General features: G+C 48.0%; 1 protein-coding gene across 8 annotated transcripts in view; it reads right to left on the reverse strand.

Moving 5' to 3' along the window:
- TP63 (tumor protein p63) overlaps positions 1 to 19741 on the reverse strand; it is a 1032286-nt gene that overhangs the window by 177228 nt on the left and 835317 nt on the right. For 2 of the 8 annotated variants that reach the window (XM_069617459.1, XM_069617464.1), the window contains exon 1: positions 15386 to 15582. The exons of 4 other annotated variants lie outside the window; for them this stretch is intronic. In XM_069617459.1, coding sequence (XP_069473560.1) covers positions 15386 to 15541 — 156 coding nt within the window. In that variant the 5' untranslated portion in view covers positions 15542 to 15582. Of the gene's footprint in view, positions 1 to 15385; positions 15583 to 19741 lie in introns of those variants that run through there. 2 more of the 8 variants (XM_069617460.1, XM_069617462.1) reach the window with 2 other exon arrangements.

Below are 19741 nucleotides of genomic sequence, written 5' to 3' on the forward strand. Positions count from 1 at the left end.
CTTTTCCAATAATCATACACTGTGTAAAGGCCATGGGAGAATCTGTCACAGAGGCAGCGGCCAGAGGAATGTGAGTGGGCCAGATTCTGAAAGACTCTGGTGTGCTCGCTTGCAACATGTTTCCCGTGGGACCCTAGCACCTTCTATGCACCCCTGTCGAGTTCAGGCCTGCCCGGGTGCACTGGATCAGCGCGGCCTCCCAGGTGCGTCCTGGAGAGGTGCGCTCCAGCTGACTAAGTCGTCTTAAGGATCCTCCATTGACCAGCCAATAGCTTTTCTGGAGCGGATGTGAGCAGCGTCATTTTTATTTTCATGCCACAAAGATGTGGGGCTGTTCCACGGTAAGCCCTATTGAAAAAAAAGATGCCAGCAAGTGTTGGAAAATCACCTACTGTGGCAGGTAATAAAAACTGCCCATATCTTTCGATTAAATTAGGCTTTTTTTCCAGGAACGTTTTGAAAAAACGAGGGCAACAACATTCCACAGCGCCAAAACATAATCTATTTGCTTGTGGGACAACAGTGCCCACTGGCAGAGTGTAGGGCACCTCCAATAATTCTATCCGATGTCTTTGCTCAATTGCCAATGGGAACCTTGGCTGGCGTTTGGGACCACCCCACCCCCGGCCTGGTGCCAGGTTGGAGCGCTGACGTTCTAAAGTAACGGAGCACCTTCCTCGTTAGACTTCTGATAAACACCACTTTTTTTTTAAACCTATGGCAAGGAGGTCAAGCTAAGTTTCCTTCGTTTAGAGACCATCCCATGACCCCGAGAACCGTCTACTAAATGAAATAAGAGCTGGACGCCCAGCCACGTGTGACTAACCAGAAAAGTGCATCGAGTTTGAGAACATTAAAACAAGACACATGAGCAAATGTCTACTAACCCAGGGTGTGACTAAAAGCGTGACTCACTTCCGCAGCAGTGTCAGAGCGCCTTAGTGCCATCCTTCACACACGACACCACGGTTACCTTGCGTGAAGCAATACAGCACCAAAAAGGAGCCTACATCCTGTTTACGAGACGTGCCAACTGTTGTGGGGACTAACCCGTTGAATAGAAAAAGAATATGTATAGCCTGTGCACAATAGCAAAAGAGTAACCCCGTTACCTGGCCCATGTTCAAAGAGCTGAAGTCAGGAATTCCTTATTTTTCTGTCATTTGAAGTATAGTGACTGCACTTCCGTGCCAGCCCTCCATTCCTCTCGCCAGTGAAATGCACGAGCGTTCTGAGCCATTGGCTGGGATCTGGAAGAGGGCGTGTACTTGCTTCTGATGCCACTGGCATTCCCAGGCAACGGTGGTACGCAGGGTCACTACTGTACTAGCAGGCTCCGATAGGATTTTCAAGTGTGATCCATTCAGGGCTCAAGTCGAGGGACCACGCGGGTGTACGCCGTGCGCAAACTTTTTTGAGACGGCAGACACCGCCCCCTTGTGTTTTTATTTAATTTTAAAAAATGAAAACACATTCTACACACTTTAAGAGTGCAGCTGCGCTGCCAGGAGTCTCAGACAGGTCGCATGCTGAAATGGCGACCCCCTAGCCACAAGATAAGATGAAGTCTGTAGAAAGGTACCATTAAGTCTCTACTACGTTCACTTCCCTTCCCGTGACGTCACTCCCCAATGCGTGCGTCACAGCGCCGCCCACTTTATTTAGGACTTGAGCCCTGGGTCGACTGCCTGTTTTTTTGTATAGTTTGGGGATGAAAACTGAATTCCCATTCTCAAACGCGGTACCCCTAAAATGATTAATGTATTTGGATGCTGAAACCTATCTTTTTGTAATTCAGATGTTGTAGCTGGGGGAACGATGCGTTTCCTTGGCAGCAATAGAGCTCCCTCGTTTGGCACTGCTCTGTGGAGACCACTGATCGGTATCTAGCCATGGTGCTCTGTAGGCTGACGCGTGCGTGCGTGCGTGCGTGATTTGCCTACACTGTCCTGAGAGTTTCAGGAAAAGGTTGGGGACCACTGACTGCAGAGAAGCATTAAATCAAGGTGCAATTCAGAGATCATAAACAGTTTTCCTACTTTCAGTTGTCACGTACATGTCCTGCACTCTGGGGTATGCTCGAACCCCCAACCTTTCTATTCACTGGCCACGGCAAAGCTTGTAGTAACAAGCAAAGCACAAGAGCTTTCGTTTTTAACAAGCTTATTGCAGTTTATATGGAAGAAAGACTCTGGGTAAGGATCTTGTAACCAGGACTCATGTCTGGCAGAGAGTCTCCCAGGACCCCCCTTGTTATTTGCAGTTTATATGGAAGTACAGAAGTGCTGGAAATTGCATTTTGTACTGTGCGATCCCACCCAGTGGGACAGGGCTGAACGGGATGGTGCCATTAGTCCTTTCCGGTTTGTAGCCTTCCCCAATTTGTTTACTCTGGTCACCCCACGTGTCCAGCAGTCGTCTCAAAAGCGAAAAGCATGCAATTAAGGGGTCGCTAAGCAGGGAGAAGGGATGGGGACGGGGGGGATGCCCGTTGGAACCAGCTCCCCAGTGGGGAGGCCAGTTTTCTCAGGCGCAGCAGAGGAAGGGGCATGGCGGCGCATATCCTGGGGCATAAATGGGGACCTGGTTGGACGAGGTGGGCACAGGTCTTGACCGCTCCCTGCACTGCTGTCTGGCTGTATCGAGCCGCCTTGGAGTCCTTTGCAATCACAGCAAGGCCAACTCGTCTCTCCATCCATCCATCCTTCTGTAATCGAGACATTGAGTGTCATTCAATTTTGTAAAAACAAGAACACCCATTACTAGGAGCAGGAGAGCCCTGGCAGGAAATCTTGGGTGAGGCAGGGAGAGGGGTGGAGTGACCTATATTGGTCATACAATCCATGGATCAGCTCCCTTTCTCCTTCCGAGCAGGGTGGCTGGGCATTGGCAGTTTAGAGTGGAGAAAGTGGTTTCACCCGTCAGGACTGCTCTGGCACAGCTGGCTTTAGCCAGAGAAAAATGCTAATGCTACAAGGCTGTGCCAATGCCACGTGGCCGCCTTTCAAGTACTCACGCAATTATAACTCTGAAGAGTTCCTATGTTCCTCTTTACAAAGGCCAACACACTGGACAATGCCCCTTGCGAGCAATTACTCACTGGCTGCCTGAACAACGCAGCTTTTCCGCAAGATGGCAAAACACTGCCCATATTGCCCACCCGGATTGGCCTTTTAAATAGAATTGCAGGGCTCTCAATCGCTGCACCAAGCGTGTCAATCATTTTTCTCCAAAGGTGGTTCGAGGACAGGAGTGGACCAACTAAGGGTGAACTTGGGGTTTATCCTTGGTACAGCGCTTGCCGCTCACATGACCTTCAGTTAGGGTGACCAGACGTCCCGGATCTGGGTGCTCTGTCCCCCTTTCTCAGGATTATGTTTCCATTGAAGACTCAGTGGTCCGGTTTTTGGTAGCAGGTCTTCATCGCTGGCAGCTAGGAGTGCACAGTTTCGCACAGAACTGCTGCATTTGATATCTTAAGATAAGATAGCCGGTTGTTTGCCATCAGCATCGGGTAGACGCGTGGCGAGTGAGGAAGGAGCAATTGGTGAGATTGTGATTTAAGGTGCCAGTCGCTTGTTATTCTTCTTGCGGATAGATTTTTATCCATCAGCGGTGATTTTTGGATACCGAGGCTTAAAGTCTGATCATGTTCGTCTTTTATAGAGCAGAGCTGCGTTCCCGCGGGAGTTTCCCGGCGTTGCGGGATTGGAAGTGCATCATTGTATGAGATTAGTGGGGCGGGGGGCAGTTTGCATCAGGGTGGATGTGAGGGGGGAGTTCCAAAGAGGAAATATGCATATTAGTAGTTGTGGAAGCGGGGTGGGCTGTGACATTTTAATTGATGCCGTTTTCATCTTTTCGTGAGAACCAAAACAGGTTCTTTTCCTGCAAGAGTTATTCTCGAGAGCAACAAAATCCTTTGCATGGTTCTGAAGAACATTTCTCTCGAGAAAGTTTTGCGGAAATTAAAGACTGGTAAAACAAAAAAATTCCTGTCAATTCTCACAAAAACATGGGGAAAGGGCAACTAAAAACACCAAATATCGCGCACAGGCTGCGGTCCCAACCTGGGGAGACTTTCAACAGTTGCTGAATTTCAAGGGGTTTGTTGCATTAACCCATCACCTTAACGCAGTAGTATTCAAACGGGTTTGGCGTCGTTTCCACCGGGTGTTGGACGAGAATCCCACACCTCAAAATCCTTGACTGCTGCTCTGCGTGGGAATGCTCTCCTGCAGCTACTCCTGCATTTCTAAGCCCCCATGCATCCGTAGTGTGCATGTGCCTTTGGATTTGGGAAAGTGGAGCTGCCCCCCCTTCAGCAAAGAAGCACGCACTTCTACTCGCCCTAACATGGAGGCTTTTTTCTAAAAAAACAGATGAATGCAAAGATTACCCCCCCCCCAACACTGGTGCATTGGCTTTTCACCAGTGCATCAAGAAGCAGGCCGGCATTGCACAACTGAATAGTCCTTTCCTCACCAGGATTCTACGGGAGGAAGCCTGGATCATGAAGTGATTTACGGCCCGCACACACCCTTTACTCATCTAGGTACATTGCAAGAACCCACTCCTTTCCAGACAAGCACATGGCGGTATGAGGTGGTTACGACCACCACCAGATAACACAGAGCAATCATCTGCCACAATTTGTGAAAGAACCAGGCTTCTGTTCCTTTAATGGTTGCCACCTGCTTGGTATGAGGGTCAATCCTGCGGGCATGTGTAAGGCTTCAACCAAACTTTGGAACCCTGGGCAACAGAAGGATGGAAGGAACCAAGACACGAGGATCATTCCTATCACTGCCTGCATCCAAGTCTCCAATCCAACTTGGGCATCCTAGACAAGTGAAGGGTGGAAGGCCCTTCCAACACAGGTCATTCATGCCATCGCACATGTGCTGAATTGCTACCTACCTGTGCTACACTAGCCAGGGAGGTGAAGTAAGAATTGAGGTGGTCTATCTCACGTCACACATTGCCTTGTCAACGTGATGTGCACACGTTTATGGTTTCAAATGTATTAGCTTTTGCACAAAAATACACGTTTTATGAACCGTGAAATGCTGATAGTCGTCAAAACGAAGTAACTTTATAGTGTAGGTTTAGACATGTCCGGTGGATAACCGAATCAGGCATACTTCTGCTCCACTAAAGAGTTCCATTTGAAGCATTAATCGAAAATCAATAAAAACTCGTTTAGTATCTAGCAAAAGGACTGGCCAAGCACACATTCCATCGAGGATACACTATCTAGAGTCCAGGGCGTCCATTGCAGAGCCAGGAAACGACAAGCACACATTCCATCTAGGATACACTATCTAGAGTCCAGGGCGTCCATTGCAGAGCCAGGAAATGACAGGCACACATTCCATCTAGGATACACTATCTAGAGTCCAGGGCGTCCATTGCAGAGCCAGGAAATGGCAGGCACACATTCCATCTAGGTTAAACTATCTAGAATCCAGGGTGTCCATTGCAGAGTCAGGAAACGACAAGCACACATTCCATCTAGGATACACTATCTAGAGTCCAGGGCGTCCATTGCAGAGCCAGGAAATGGCAGGCACACATTCCATCTAGGATACACTATCTAGAGTCCAGGGCGTCCATTGCAGAGCCAGGAAATGACAAGCACACATTCCATCGAGGATACATTAGCTAGAGTCGAGGCAGTGTATTACAGATTCAGGAAATGGTAAGCATTCCATCTACAAGGTCTCATAATGTGCGTTCCCATCAGTCACTGGCTAGCGATAATTGACTCTTAAGATTAAAGTTAGGGTAATGAATTAAATTATTACATACCTAACCTATATTATGTAGACTCATTTGTCGTGCTCTGTAAACTATGCTTAATGGCCATCATTAATACATCATAGAAGCTGTGGATTCAGTGAAGCACCCAAAATGAAGTGACAAATAGTGGTATTCCTAAAAAATATAATCATTGGCTAATATTACACCCATGCAAAGTGCCAGATTAAATACCATCTAAAAGCAAGTTCATGTGTATTAAATCCAAACGGGTATACCACCTAATGTGTGAAGGTGTGGTTTACCTGCGAGAACTCGCCAATGCTGCTCTTAGTGGTGCCTTGCAATTTCAAATGATACATTAGTGTTATTCTGACTGGAGTTTAACTTCCTGCTCTTCTCAAGATTAAAAGTGAACTATGGGCATTGACTTACCTAATGATAAGATCTGTTCCAATCCTGATGCAGTGGGTTAGTGAATGGGCTAGATGCCATATTTTCTTCTTAATGAACTGACACCTATTTGTGTTTTCCACAATTAGTCTGTCATTGGTCCATCCTTTCCCAGTTGTTACATATTTAGCTATTAATACTGTAATAGAGTAATTTGATTTACCACAGTAATTCTCAAATGATGTTCTAATGTTGCGCCTGGGGGTTAGGTCTAGCCTTGTTCCCAGTTGGGTTACTATGTGCAAAGGCCACGGATAGCATAAGTGGCCGTGGTGATGCTAACTCCCAGTATCAATATATATTCTCCTCATGCATTGACCGCTTAGTAAATATTCATGCTAGTCGAATATTATTCTTATTAGGAATGCACCAAATTAGGTGTAAATTCTTTATTTTTTACTGCTAAAGTCTTACTGCAGTTTTTCAACTAATTCTTATACAGCAGTAAGGTTGTATTTCACTTGTCTATGTGATCATTAACACAATGAATACTTGATGTCTGGAGTATAATTATATGTTGGCACGACAATTACCTTGGCTGAATATCCAGTGTTAGTATGATCTGGAAAGATCCGTAACCTTAATTCTATATAGGATGTCCTTTTTGGATCCATCCTCGGCGTCCCCCGTCTTTCACATGCGGGCGCCATTGTATGCATGCCATGCATAGTAATGGTGTGCGACCTCGCACGCACATTGTGCGTAACGTCATGAATATTTACATCTTGACGCTCACGGTCGTGCACTGACCTAGGTGGCCTCTAACATCGCCATGTAACAGTTACAAATAGTTACACATTTAATGTGTGTCAATTTCCAGTCAGAGTTCTTGCATAGGTAGCAATTATTCCGAAAAACTGCTAGTACATTATAGATGTAAATTTCAGAATGCACGGTGAGCGCGGGATAATGGTTCATCTCATTTACCTGTTTCTATGTTCTTAGTTAGGTCTAGGCTAGGACCTACATACCCGTTTTGCAGCTCGCCAGTAAATACTAAGCGTGGTGGCAAAGCGCACTCGAAAGCAGTTACCCGTCTGTGTTGATCTGAGGTACCAAGCTGCCATGCATGTGGTGGCACTACCTTCACTGCAGAGGATGGAGATTGCAGTTGCAGTGGTGGCTCTTGGTTTGGTGTAGGGTGTATATGCTATCCTAGAGATGTACCTACTTTTCATGCATCAAGTTACAGTGCATTTCACACATTAATACAAATGATTTTTAGTGTGACATCTGTAATATCCTTATGAAGGAATTTTTGAAGAATGAAAGCCTTGCGCATAGGGCAGATTGCTGCTCACACACCAGCACCATGTGTGAAATTCCAAGGAGCAGACAGACTGGGTGGGATCAACGCACCTCGGAGGTGTGCTTTTGAGATTGTGTGCAGCAGACATGGAGGCGTGACAGAGCCTGTGGGTCTGACCCAGGGGTTTAGCCTGGTTCTGCACCGCAGGAAGCGCCCGCAGTTTTGACCACAGCTCCCTCTCCTGCCACCACAATGGCTCGAATTGCCAAGTATTTGGCATATCGAGATGAGCAAATAGGCGGCTACTACTCGCATCAAGACTACACAACATTCCCTAAAGGCAGTCCTCGATACCCATTTGAAAGTGACACCCCCTCAATGCCTGCTGCGAGTCTATTTGGGGCCCCCGTTTTGATACAGCAGCAGGGTCTCGTACATGTAAATCCAGCAGAAACGGTCAGCAGCTTCTGTAACACAGACGTGCAAAGCCAGTGTCTTCTGAAGACGGATCAAAATAAAATGCGGCTTTTCTGCTGAAGAGAAACACCCCCCTGCCCTATGCTACAGTTTGTGTATACTTCGTTTGATGTGGTCTTTAACTTAAAAAACAAAGTGGCAATAAGATTAAAGTGTAACGCAATGACGTGCTATCGATAAACCAAAGCCCCTGAAAAGGTCACCTTTTGAATATTCAAAACGTCCTTTAAGTGGAAAGAGATATGCCAAGCGATGTAAAGTGCAAAGTACCAGTCACGGTCACCAGTGAATCACAAACTGAGCACAGTGCTCAGCATTGTGAAAAGTGAAAGAGACCGGTTCGACCATCCCTGCCCCATATCGCGATTCGTGAAAGACAGACCTGTCTCGCAATGTCCACATGTGGCGTATGCACAGTCCACGTGCGCTGCATCCAAAGGGCCAGAAAGCGGCCGTAGTGGCAACAACAGCACAAGAGTACAACGCTGCACACTCACCGTGGTGACAGCGGTGTGGAAGCCCCCGTCCGTCTCTGCGCCTTAAAGGCATGGAGGAGCGCAGACTGCGCAAGAAGCGCAGACTTTCACTAGACCAGTGGAATTCAAACTTAGTTTCATTCTCCCCGCCCCCTTCTCTTCCCTGGAGCAAAAATTGTTTCTGGGCCCCCCTTACCTAGGGGTTGGCCCACCTAAGGTGCTCAAAGGATGGCCAGGGGGGGCCCTGGCTCTTTTTTAAATGGAAGCTAATCGTCGGCTGCTTATATTTTCTATTAAAAGGAGTCACCGTAATCATTTCTATATCAACAACCGTCATCTTAATCCCTTTTTAATGTGTCTGCCCCCCGACTCCCCGCAGACATCCTTCAGGCCCCCTAAGGGAGCAGCCCCACAGTTTTGAATACCACTGAACTAGACAATTGGGACAGAATGCACTGCGACAGATGTGGCTAAAAAGCCGAGAACTATCCGCCAAGAACAAGGAATCGCAAAGGGGAGGCCCGTCCATGCGCCCAGAGGGCTAGGTCAGAGCAAGGAAGTAGCAGAGGTTGGGCAAAGCAACGACCACCAAGAACACCTCGGTTCTAGATGTGTACCAGGGGATGGGGTATATAGCACTGACAAGGCTAGAACAAGCATTCCCAAAGGCAACCGTTTTGGCTTGTGTGTAGGCACGAGAAAGGCATTTTCCAGGCACTGCCATTCATTTAATTTATTGGCAGCACCCATACCCTGAGGTATCACGGCTCTGGTACATATTAGGGTAAGGCGGGCAGTCCTACAGATGAGGGGTGTATCGGCCACTTTTAAGCCCTAAAAATAGGCAAATACTCCAAAAAAATACAAATGGGGAGTAAAACTACTCAAAAAATTGCTTTCAGCCACAAAGCTCCATGTGCTTGGAGCAGTAGTGAACACAGTAACCCAGGAAGAAACTACTATTATCGTACCCGGCATCTTTATGTGCACGAATAACTAGATGCAAAGAAAGAATTGCTACAAAAACATTTGTCCTTATACTCCCATTAGGGAGTAAAAATCTAAGTCAAATTCCTAACAAATCATTTTACTGCCAACATTATAAAAGAGGGAGTAAAACACTCACTTCCCAATCTTATCTGGCGCACTGAGGAGGGGCATAGCTGGGTAAGCAGCACAGACACAGACAGTAGGGGGGTGGGGGGAGCCCCAGACGGATTTGTTAAACAAGGTTTTCTAAAAGTGACATATGACGGTTCCTCTTGGGTGCAGGGAGGCAAGGCATTCCACGGAGTTGGTGCTAGGACAGTAAAGCTGGCTATGGCCAGGGTGGTATAGTGGTACTATTCGGCCATAGCAACAGCTGGGAAATGGTGCGAGTACCTGGGCATATAATAGCAGTGCCTGACAAATGCCCAATACTTCTACAAAACCCAAGCCAAAACTGTTGGCTTTGCCAATGCATGTTTTAACAGGACTTCAGTGAAGGACGGCTGAAGGCTGACCTGGTTAAGACATTATTACACCAGTGCTGTGTTAACTCCAATTAGAGGACTGCTTTGATAAAAACAACGGCAGGCCCTTCGAGCACAAAGTTCGATGTTACAGCTGGTTTAAAGCTAGCTCAAAGGGTTCCCATGAGGTGGTGTTTTAAGCAGGGAGGGGGCAGGAAGTGGGTGGGAATGGCCGTAGGGATTCGAATGGCCTTGAGCAGTCAATGGTAAAAGCTTTCTGGGCCACCTCATGTCACCTCACCCTAGCCTAGGAGGTACTCTAGTACAATAGTTTTGGCTTATAGATGGCGCTTTAGCACCACCTAACAGCCAAGAGGAGTCGGCCTTCTGCCATGAGCCAAGTCTTCAGAAGAGCAGAGTCTCGGTCTGTAAAGTGGCGAGGAACATCATTCTGCGTGGCACCTTTCTCTCGGTATGCAGCAGTTTATCCTAAAATGCAAGTACTCCGTATTAACAAAATGTGGGGAAACATGGGGTTGAAGGTGCAGAGGAGGGGAGCGGAGGCAAACCCCCTCCACCCCACTGGAAAAGGAGGTCGTTAGCCCGACCTGGATTCGCGAAAATGTAGGCCGGGACTGCACCACCACCTGGCTCTGGGCTCACAGTGCCATAAACCGCACCTACTGGTTCGTGCACATCCTCGCAAGAACTCCATCGATCGTAGGTATTGTAGGTGGGCATGGGCAAGGTTACAGGTCCCATTGGCAATGTGCTGGGGACTTCACAATGTTTCCTCATCATACCCATAGACCCTGCTTTAATCCCTCAACACGAGCCCTGTCGCTAATGGTTGAACGTGCTTTGAAGCAGGTGGTTACTGCTATAAGGGGCGGAGGTCGAGCCCAAGATTCCAATATAAACTGCATGAACAGTAAACATATTATAGACACTTATTTTATGATCGTGCATGTGAAACGCATCGGTAAGAGCGTCAGAGTCTACTTTCTCTTCTAATGCTAAACAGGGCGTCAGTACATGAGGCTTGAAGGCCAGTCCCGACCTTACTCTCGATGGCACAACAGTCCAGCAGTGCGTCTCCCAAAGGTCAGGAGACCCTGGTAGACCGCTTCCCCCTACACACCACCTACATACAGGGGAGTACTGTCAAGATGCACTGGGTGCTGATGTCCAGTGACACTGCTCAGTGACAAGAGACTTTACTATGATCACGCAGGAATCCAGAAATGCACCCAGAGTCAATGCAAGCCAAGAGGCCACTTCTAGAGCAATTCCCAGCGATGCCAGCAAAGCGCTGCCTTCATAACCTCAAGTGTTCAAGTCGGTACAGAACACGGCCTTCTGCACTCCCCTGTAGACATGCAGTATTTCCGCCCATGGCCCTTAAACACTTCTGACCTCGCACCACAGAACTTGGCCGTGTGGAGCCAGCAGAAGTGCTCACTGGGTCCTGGAGACCGCTTACTTGGGAAAAGGTTCAGATCAGAGTGCTCTACACACACATTAGGCCAGCCCGTGTTGGATTAAGGTACACCAACCCAAAAGACATTGCAAGGAACATACAATTGGCGGGCTCCGCTCCAACGTGTCCCAAATGGCTCCGTTGGCAGAGGACCTTCTGGAGAGCACATTTGTAGAGCACACTGCTCGCCTCGAAGCAGGCATCAAGCCGCCGCTACGTCTGAAAAGCCCCGACTCCCATGCCGATGACATCTGGAAAAAGCCAGCTCTTCCGGCCATGTCTACATTCTAGATGCTTTGAAAGAATCCGAAGAGAGAAATCTGTGTGCAATCTTCAAGTCACTGCCAATAGTATCCGTCCAAGGTCGATAAGCAGTGAGCTCATCAGTAAAGGCAAGTCTAAATGGGCGAACTACATGCAAAGACGTTTCAACCTGGTTGCCTTTCACGATAAAGGAGTGCCATGATGAGCAGGTGAAGTAAAGATCAAGATGGCGCTTATCTGTGGGGTTCCATCATCTGGAAAGACGCTGCTCCCACGAGTGCGTCAGGAAGCGGCCATTCCACTGCCACCGAGGACGGACTGACTGGACAGGTTTTTAAATTACAGGGCAGTTTGTTGATGTTTTCTGGGAGCTTCCACCTTTATCCAAAACACATCTGCCACGAAACTAGAGATGCACGAACTTTCCTTGCGTGAAAGACGACACTTCTGGCAGACAAGCATTGTATGGTAATTCAAATTAAAACCCAGAAAAAAAATTGAGATTACGAAAAGTTCTTAACATGGAGCAGCTGGCAACCCGAAGCAGGTTATGCGGAGCGGTTGCTCTGATTCGAAGTACTGCACTGTTAAAGACCCAGGGCCCGATTCATGGAATGTTTTGAACGGTAAAACCCCGATTCATGGAATTGTGCACCGATTCATGGAATTGTGCAAAGTGTATTTGTGCAGTGCAAAGTCATTGTGTACTTCAAAAATACACTTTGCACTGCAAAAATACACTTTGCACAGTTCCATGAATCCGGGTTCGTGTCGACAGTCCAAAGTCACTTCGAACCGTGCAAAAAATTCCGTGAATCGGCCCCTAGAGCAAAGCGAACATTATGCTCAATGCATAGCTGCAGAACCGTGCAATACACGGCCGCAGAAAGGCGCACATTATGCTCAATACACAGGTACAGAACCGTGCAATACACGGCCGCACAAAGGCGCACATTATGCTCAATGCATAGCTACAGAACCGTGCAATACACGGCCGCAGAAAGGCGGACATTATGCTCAATGCATAGCTACAGAACCGTGCAATACACGGCCGCAGAAAGGCGCACATTATGCTCAATACACAGGTACAGAACCGTGCAATACACGGCCGCAGAAAGGCGCCCATTATGCTCAACGCATAGCTACAGAACCGTGCAATACACGGCCGCAGAAAGGCGCCCATTATGCTCAACGCATAGCTACAGAACCGTGCAATACACGGCCGCAGAAAGGCGCACATTATGCTCAACACACAGGTACAGAACCGTGCAATACACGGCCGCAGAAAGGCACACATTATGCTCAACACACAGGTACAGAACCGTGCAATACACGGCCGCAGAAAGGCGCACATTATGCTCAATGCATAGCTACAGAACCGTGCAATACACGGCCGCAGAAAGGCGCACATTATGCTCAATGCATAGCTACAGAACCATGCAATACACGGCCGCAGAAAGGCACACATTATGCTCAATACACAGGTACAGAACCGTGCAATACACGGCTGCAGAAAGGCGCACATTATGCTAAATGCATAGCTACAGAACCGTGCAATACACCGCTGCGGAATACACGGCCGCAGAAAGGCGCACATTATGCTCAATGCATAGCTACAGAACCGTGCAATACACGGCCGCAGAAAGGCGCACATTATGCTCAATACACAGGTACAGGACCGTGCAATACACGGCCGCAGAAAGGCGCACATTATGCTCAATACACAGGTACAGAACCGTGCGATACACGGCTGCAGAATGGCGCACATTATGCTAAATGCATAGCTACAGAACCGTGCAATACACCGCTGCGGAATACACGGCCGCAGAAAGGCGCACATTATGCTCAATGCATAGCTACAGAACCGTGCAATACAAGGTCGCAGAAAGGCGCACATTATGCTCAATGCATAGCTACAGAACCGTGCAATACACCGCTGCGGAATACACGGCCCCAGAAAGGCGCAATTATGCTCAAGCCATAGCTGCCGAATGGCTACATTATGCTCAATACCAGTGGCGCAACACCATTCAGCTGGCCGGCCTTCAGGCCTCGAAATGTTGGGCTATGCTCAATCGACCTGGCTGACCAACAGAGCCGTGGCCGCACAGGACAGATGTTAAATGGACCTGGGCTTCGCGGTTAACACATTCCTAACGTAAAGCATTTCACTGTTCGCAACTGCGTTCATATGCATACATTTTTAGGCGATTGAAATTGTGATGGGGGATTAGTACTTGCATACAACATTGAAGCTGTACTAGAATAGGTTCGTCAGAATCCCCCCCACACAAATACGTGTGCCCCTCCCATACAGTCTCTGAAGTTAGCGCCTTTTCCAACATTTAGAGGTACAACCCACAACAGAACTGTAGGTTTCGTTGCGCCCTTGATCAATACATAGCCCCAGAAGGCGCAGTGCATTGCTGCATAATAAATACATTGCTAAAGAAAAGCGCATACTATGCGAAATACATCGAGAAAGGCGCATTTTATGCGGACTACATCACAAAGCGGTTTCTTCAAACAACCATGCAACCAAGGGCAGCTGCAACCGACCATTCGTAAGAAAAAAAAGGAATTTAAATCGAAATAACAAACAGCACAGGACAAGTCAATGGGTGATTCCTTGGGAATTGGGTAAGGCTGGTGTCTGACTCCAGCCTGTGAAATCGTAAGCCTTTGAATCACGTTAAATGCAGACGGCTGTCTTCCCTGCGGTATCACAACCAACGAAGCTATATCAGACCAGCATCATTACACCCCATCCCTCTGTGGGGCACAGACACCGGACCTCACCCTTCGACTCCCATAGCAAGGGCGCCTATGCCTACCGCCGCCAGTCTTTCCAGCGGGGCTGTGCAGAACTGTCCGAGCAGCCCCGTGCATACAGGTGCCCGCGTTTCACTATTCAAGCTGGACTCAGCCCTGCAGTGAGGTTCCCCTGCCCAGCCCCCGCTAGGAACAAAGACCCCTATTCATTTAGGTGCCCCCTGACCGCAGGACCCGGCCCCGCAGTAAAGGCCCCTATGGATTTAGGTGCCCCTGACAGCAGGACCCAGCCCTGCAGCAAAGGCTCCATGCATTCAGATGCACGCGTTTCACTGCCCAAGCAGGACCCGGCCCTGCATTAAAGGCTCCATGCATTCAGGTGCCCCCGACAGCAGGACCCAGCCCTGCAGTGAAGGCTCCATGCATGCAGGTGCCCCGACAGCAGGGCCCAGCCCTGCAGTGAAGGCTCCATGCATGCAGGTGCCCCCGACAGCAGGGCCCAGCCCTGCAGTGAAGGCTCCATGCATGCATTCATCCGGTGCACGGTTGCCTCGCTCGGTCTGGGGTTGTAAAGCAATATTGTTAGAAGTGCTTCTGCGGCGGCGAACTTCCTCAAAGCTCTGTTTGCACGTTTAATGGACTCGGGTATTGACACGCTGACGGCCTTTCAAGGAAATGTGGTAATTCTAGACGCGCGCTGAACATCCATCCGTGGAGCCACAGAGTGATGAGTGGAGCGGCTACACGCCGGGTACCAGGGGCCGCAGAAAGTCCCCCCACACGCTTTTTCCATCACTCACTCTCCCATGTAGAGGAATATTTGAGCAGAAGGCCGTGCTCAGCAAAGCATCGCGGAGCGCTGGAGGCAGGATGCCGTGATTGAATGTGAAAGCAATGATTGCACAATAGGACTATAGCTTGAAAATGGCGATATATACCGTCTGCGCGCCCAGACAGGGTTCCAGGGCGCACATCTCCGAATCGAACAGGCGACCCTTACCTCATTGTACTGGGTCTGCGTGTTGCTCTCCAGGTACAACATGTTGGCAGCCAGATTGATCAAGGACGCTGCTCTTCCTGCTGGCTCCAGTATTGTGGCAGCCCCCCCAGAGCGACCCCACAAAGTGTGACTGTGCTTGGAAGGTGAGACAGTCATACAGTCAGTGTGCGCCTCCCTTTCCCCGCTAGTATGTAAAGCTCTGCTTATATACACCTGGGCTGGGACATGCAGGGGCGGGGCTCGGCACTTCACCTGTCCAATCTGTCACAACTTTACCTGAGCTCTGCACTCCAATGAGGGAGCTGGGATCCCCCAACGCTGCCTCCCTCCCCCTGCGTCCCAGGTGTACACACAGGGACACTACCCGTACCCCGGAGGCATGGCATGGTCACGACAGTGATCAGCCGATTTACACCTGATGGCAATCTCTGCCCCCTGAACTCCCTGCCCCTGGGCGATTGGCTAGCAGAGGCGCACAGCAGAATCCACACTCTGCCAAGGCGACAATAGCGGACACCCCACTCCAACCTCCACCACGCACAGCACGAACGAGGAGTGCATCACTACGAGCACAGGGAACTGCATTAAACAGTAAACCGTATACTGTAATCTTCAGCACATGGTCACACAATGCTAATATAGCTACACAAATATAGCACTGCAATTATTCGTGACATCTCTTTAGCGTGCATAATACAAAACTGTGAATTATTGCACGTAAGTGCGCATTCGGGCCCTTCAGCTCGATTGCAGTTAAAATGCATGTATGGAAATGTAAACTAGCAAAGAGTCGTGAAAGTTCGGTGGGTCGAGCTTTTGTTGCAGACTTGTTCACATATTCAAAGCACAGGTTTACCCCAGGAATACCAGAATACCATGGAGTAAGGGTAAACAAACCAGCCATCTCTTCGAGAGCTTCAACGTTGCAAACGTAGCAGAAGGTTTAAGGTACTTACCTGTAACTAGTGTTCTCTAGCATGGGTCTCGCATGGATTCACAGGTCCATGAATATTCCCCTGGGAATCCTCGGTAAAAGAAAAATCTGTTTTACTTTAAAACAGCATTTCTCCTTTAAACTAATCACTGTGCTCTGGGTCATACTGCCCCCACCCAATGACATTCCTCTCCCTAAGCCCTCCTCTAGAAGCCACCTTCAGATTTGGTAAGCACATTAAGTGGCAGCATGACCAAGAAGAGCCGCAGATGGGTCTGAGGGAGGGTTTGCATGTGAAGCAGTGCCTCCGTAGCCTTTTCCCCACAGGGAAAAGTACATATGGCAAGTGGACACTTTCAACTACTGGCTGCAGACCCCATTGGAGTCTCTGCCAGTGTTGCTTTAGTGTCCCTGTGTCTGGGGGAACAGCAGACTTCAGATGTAATATTCTTGTGTTATCTGGAATTGAATTATAGACAAGGACAGTGTACTTGTGAATGATCAGGAGACCCCCTGCCATTAGTGACACTGGGGCCAGCATTACAGTGGTGGATGAAACTTTTTTCAAACCTGAGGATGTTGATAAGGCACCCAAAGGCCTCACTAAGCTTGTTGGAGGCCCTGTCCAACTGCTTCCTAGACTGACAGCTCTCATCCACTGCAACAACAGGACTGTCAGAATACCTGGTTGTGTACAGAGTGAGGTACCTAGAAGAGTCCTGCTGGGGAATGACTTAACGCTCTTGGAGTTGTATCAAGCACCCTCAGGCCTCCCAGTAAAAGGAAACAGGAACAGACAAAGAAGGCCAGAGAGAGTACCTTAACTGACTCTCCAGAGGATCTTACAGAAGAACCTATAACACCCAGTCGACAGGAAATGCCAACTTATATTTCCAAGGAGAAAGACAAAGGGGAAACCCAAGGTCTCAAAGAAAAAGCAAGATCGCACTCCTGTGCATCCAACAAGGACATCCTAGAGAGGACTGTCCAAAGTCACACCTGTGACTGCTCCACCAGCTGAGGCTGAGAAACAACCAGGAGAGGTTGAATCAACTGAAGATTCAGAGCTGGAAGACGACCTTCCCCCTATTGGAGACCTGGATCCTAAATACGATCCTGAGCTGCAGTCTTTACTGGCAGAAGGTGGCCACTGTAGGGCAGGCTTCAGCAAAGGTCAGAGTGTCCTACTCTTGAAGGCCTTCGCCAACAGGCAGCTACCCAGATTGAAGGGCAAGAGCCAGGGAAGCACAGGTTACACTGGGGAGAGGGCCTCTTCTACAGTGAACCTACTGAGTCTATCCCAGGTGACCACAGAAGACTTGTAGTGCCTCTAGAGATAAGACAACAGTTCCTACAGTTAGCCCATGAAATTCCTTTAGCTGGTCACTTAAGCTTTAAGAAGACCAAGGAAAGGCTTTCTCTGTATTTCTACTGGCCTAAGTTGGGGTCTGATGTAGATGCATTCTGTAGGAGCTGTCACACTTGTCAGACATCTGGCAAGAGTGGAGCCAAGAGTGTGGCACCTTTAGTGCCTCTCCCAGTGGTGGGAGTCCCTTTTGAGAGGGTAGAAATCAACATGGTTGGTCCCTGAGACCCTCCAACCTCTTCAGGCAATCGATTTTCATTGGTTGTAGTAGACCATGCTACTAGGTAAGCTATACCTATGAGGACTGTTACTGCCGAGGCAGTTGCTAAGGCCCTAGTTGGTAGTTTTTTTTTTACCAGGGTATGTTTTCCTAAGGAAGCCATCTCTGACAGGGTATCAAACCTTATGTCCCACTACATGCAGGCCATGCGGAAAAACTGCGGAGTGACTTACAAGTTCTCAACTGCCTACCATCCCCAGACAAATTGATTGGTAGGGAAGTTTAATAGAACTATGAAGAGCATAATGGGTGCTTTAGCGGAACCCCTTAGAAGTGTAAGTGATTTCAACCCGGCACTCCACCCAAGTCAATGCCTAGCGTGTGATGCACAGTTGGAACCCTTAATTATATATTTTTATGTCTATAAGTTCTTTTATTTCTGAATGAAGTACCCTTATATCACGCCCATCTCTTTGAATCCCCCCTGGTTAAACTGTACCAGGAAGCAGGTTGTTTTGCAAAGTTAAAAGATTTATTTTATGAATTTGAAATATATATATATATATATATATCTATATCACACTATTTAATATTTATACAAGGCTCACCAATGGGTGATGTTACAATCAACAATCGCTTTAATCAGAAGGAGTATGGATAAGAAAAATCATGCAGCACAGAATAAAACGTTGTGTGGGTTCAGTCAAATGCAATGTCACCCTTTCCCCCTGCACACTACTTTCCCCCTGCACACTACTCAATTCCCCCCAATATGCAATATAGAGATGGAAGGGGAGAACACAGGTTTCAGGAAATACACACTCAACAAATACAGTTTCAATCCCAATTCCCCCCAGCAAGCATAGAGAGAAACAGGAATGATTTCAAACAGGTCAAATGCTTTTAAATGTGGTTTTGAAGTAATGGTTGAAAACACTGAAAAATGGATTTAAATCACTAAATTGGTTTCAAAACTAGTGGGAGCCGCTTTGTATAGTTTCAGGTAAACACTAGCAATGATGATTGGATAACTCGCAGATTGAAAACTGAATTCTGGGGTCAGAGGCAAAGAATAGCTGTTTTACACGTGATGAAATTGAGCCAAACTCAGAATCGCAGCAAACTTTTCAGCGCGCGAGAAATGCGATTGCGGCAAAAGTATAAGGAGTTGGAATGGGGTTTTAGATTCGTTTGAAAGCTGAGGATGTTAGCTTCAATTTGAATTATGTTTCTAGCATGTATGGTATGGAGGTTATGAAGGTTTTAGTGGAGGTCGATTTTTCTCAGAAGAGTTAAGATTTACAAATGAAAAGAACAAGTTACTTCTTACCTTGTAACGTTCATTCGATGGGATGTTCCTCCGACGTATTCCTTATCTTAGATATCTCTTTCCAGCTTTGCTGGCCTCGGAAATTTTTTCTCTCTAGAGGGCGAAGCGCGTCAACGTCCGTCGAGTCGATGTCCCTCGACAGCCGCCGTATTGACATCGACGTCATCCTGCCTATAAAGGCCACGCGCAGCGTCCGTTGCTCAGTTCCGTTTTGTAGCCCACAATAATTCTTTCTAGACTAGACTAATCACCCCGAAGGAGCGTAAGCTGCAACAAGGGAAGTAGTACTGCGGGGATGGATGGGAGGGTCGATAAGGAATACGTCGGAGCAACATCCCATCGAAAGAACGTTACAAGGTAAGAAGTAACTTGTTCTTCGAAGGGATTGTGTCCTCCGACGTATTCCTCATCTTAGATAGGCTCCCATAGCAGTATTCTGTTATTGGAGGTGGGAGTAATGACTTCATGCTTCCTCTTATTGATGAATAGAGTGCAATACTGCCCTT

The sequence above is a fragment of the Ambystoma mexicanum genome, chromosome 10 (assembly GCF_040938575.1).
Source record: "Ambystoma mexicanum isolate Mex_15411 chromosome 10, UKY_AmexF1_1, whole genome shotgun sequence".
Taxonomy (NCBI): Eukaryota; Metazoa; Chordata; class Amphibia; order Caudata; family Ambystomatidae; genus Ambystoma; species Ambystoma mexicanum.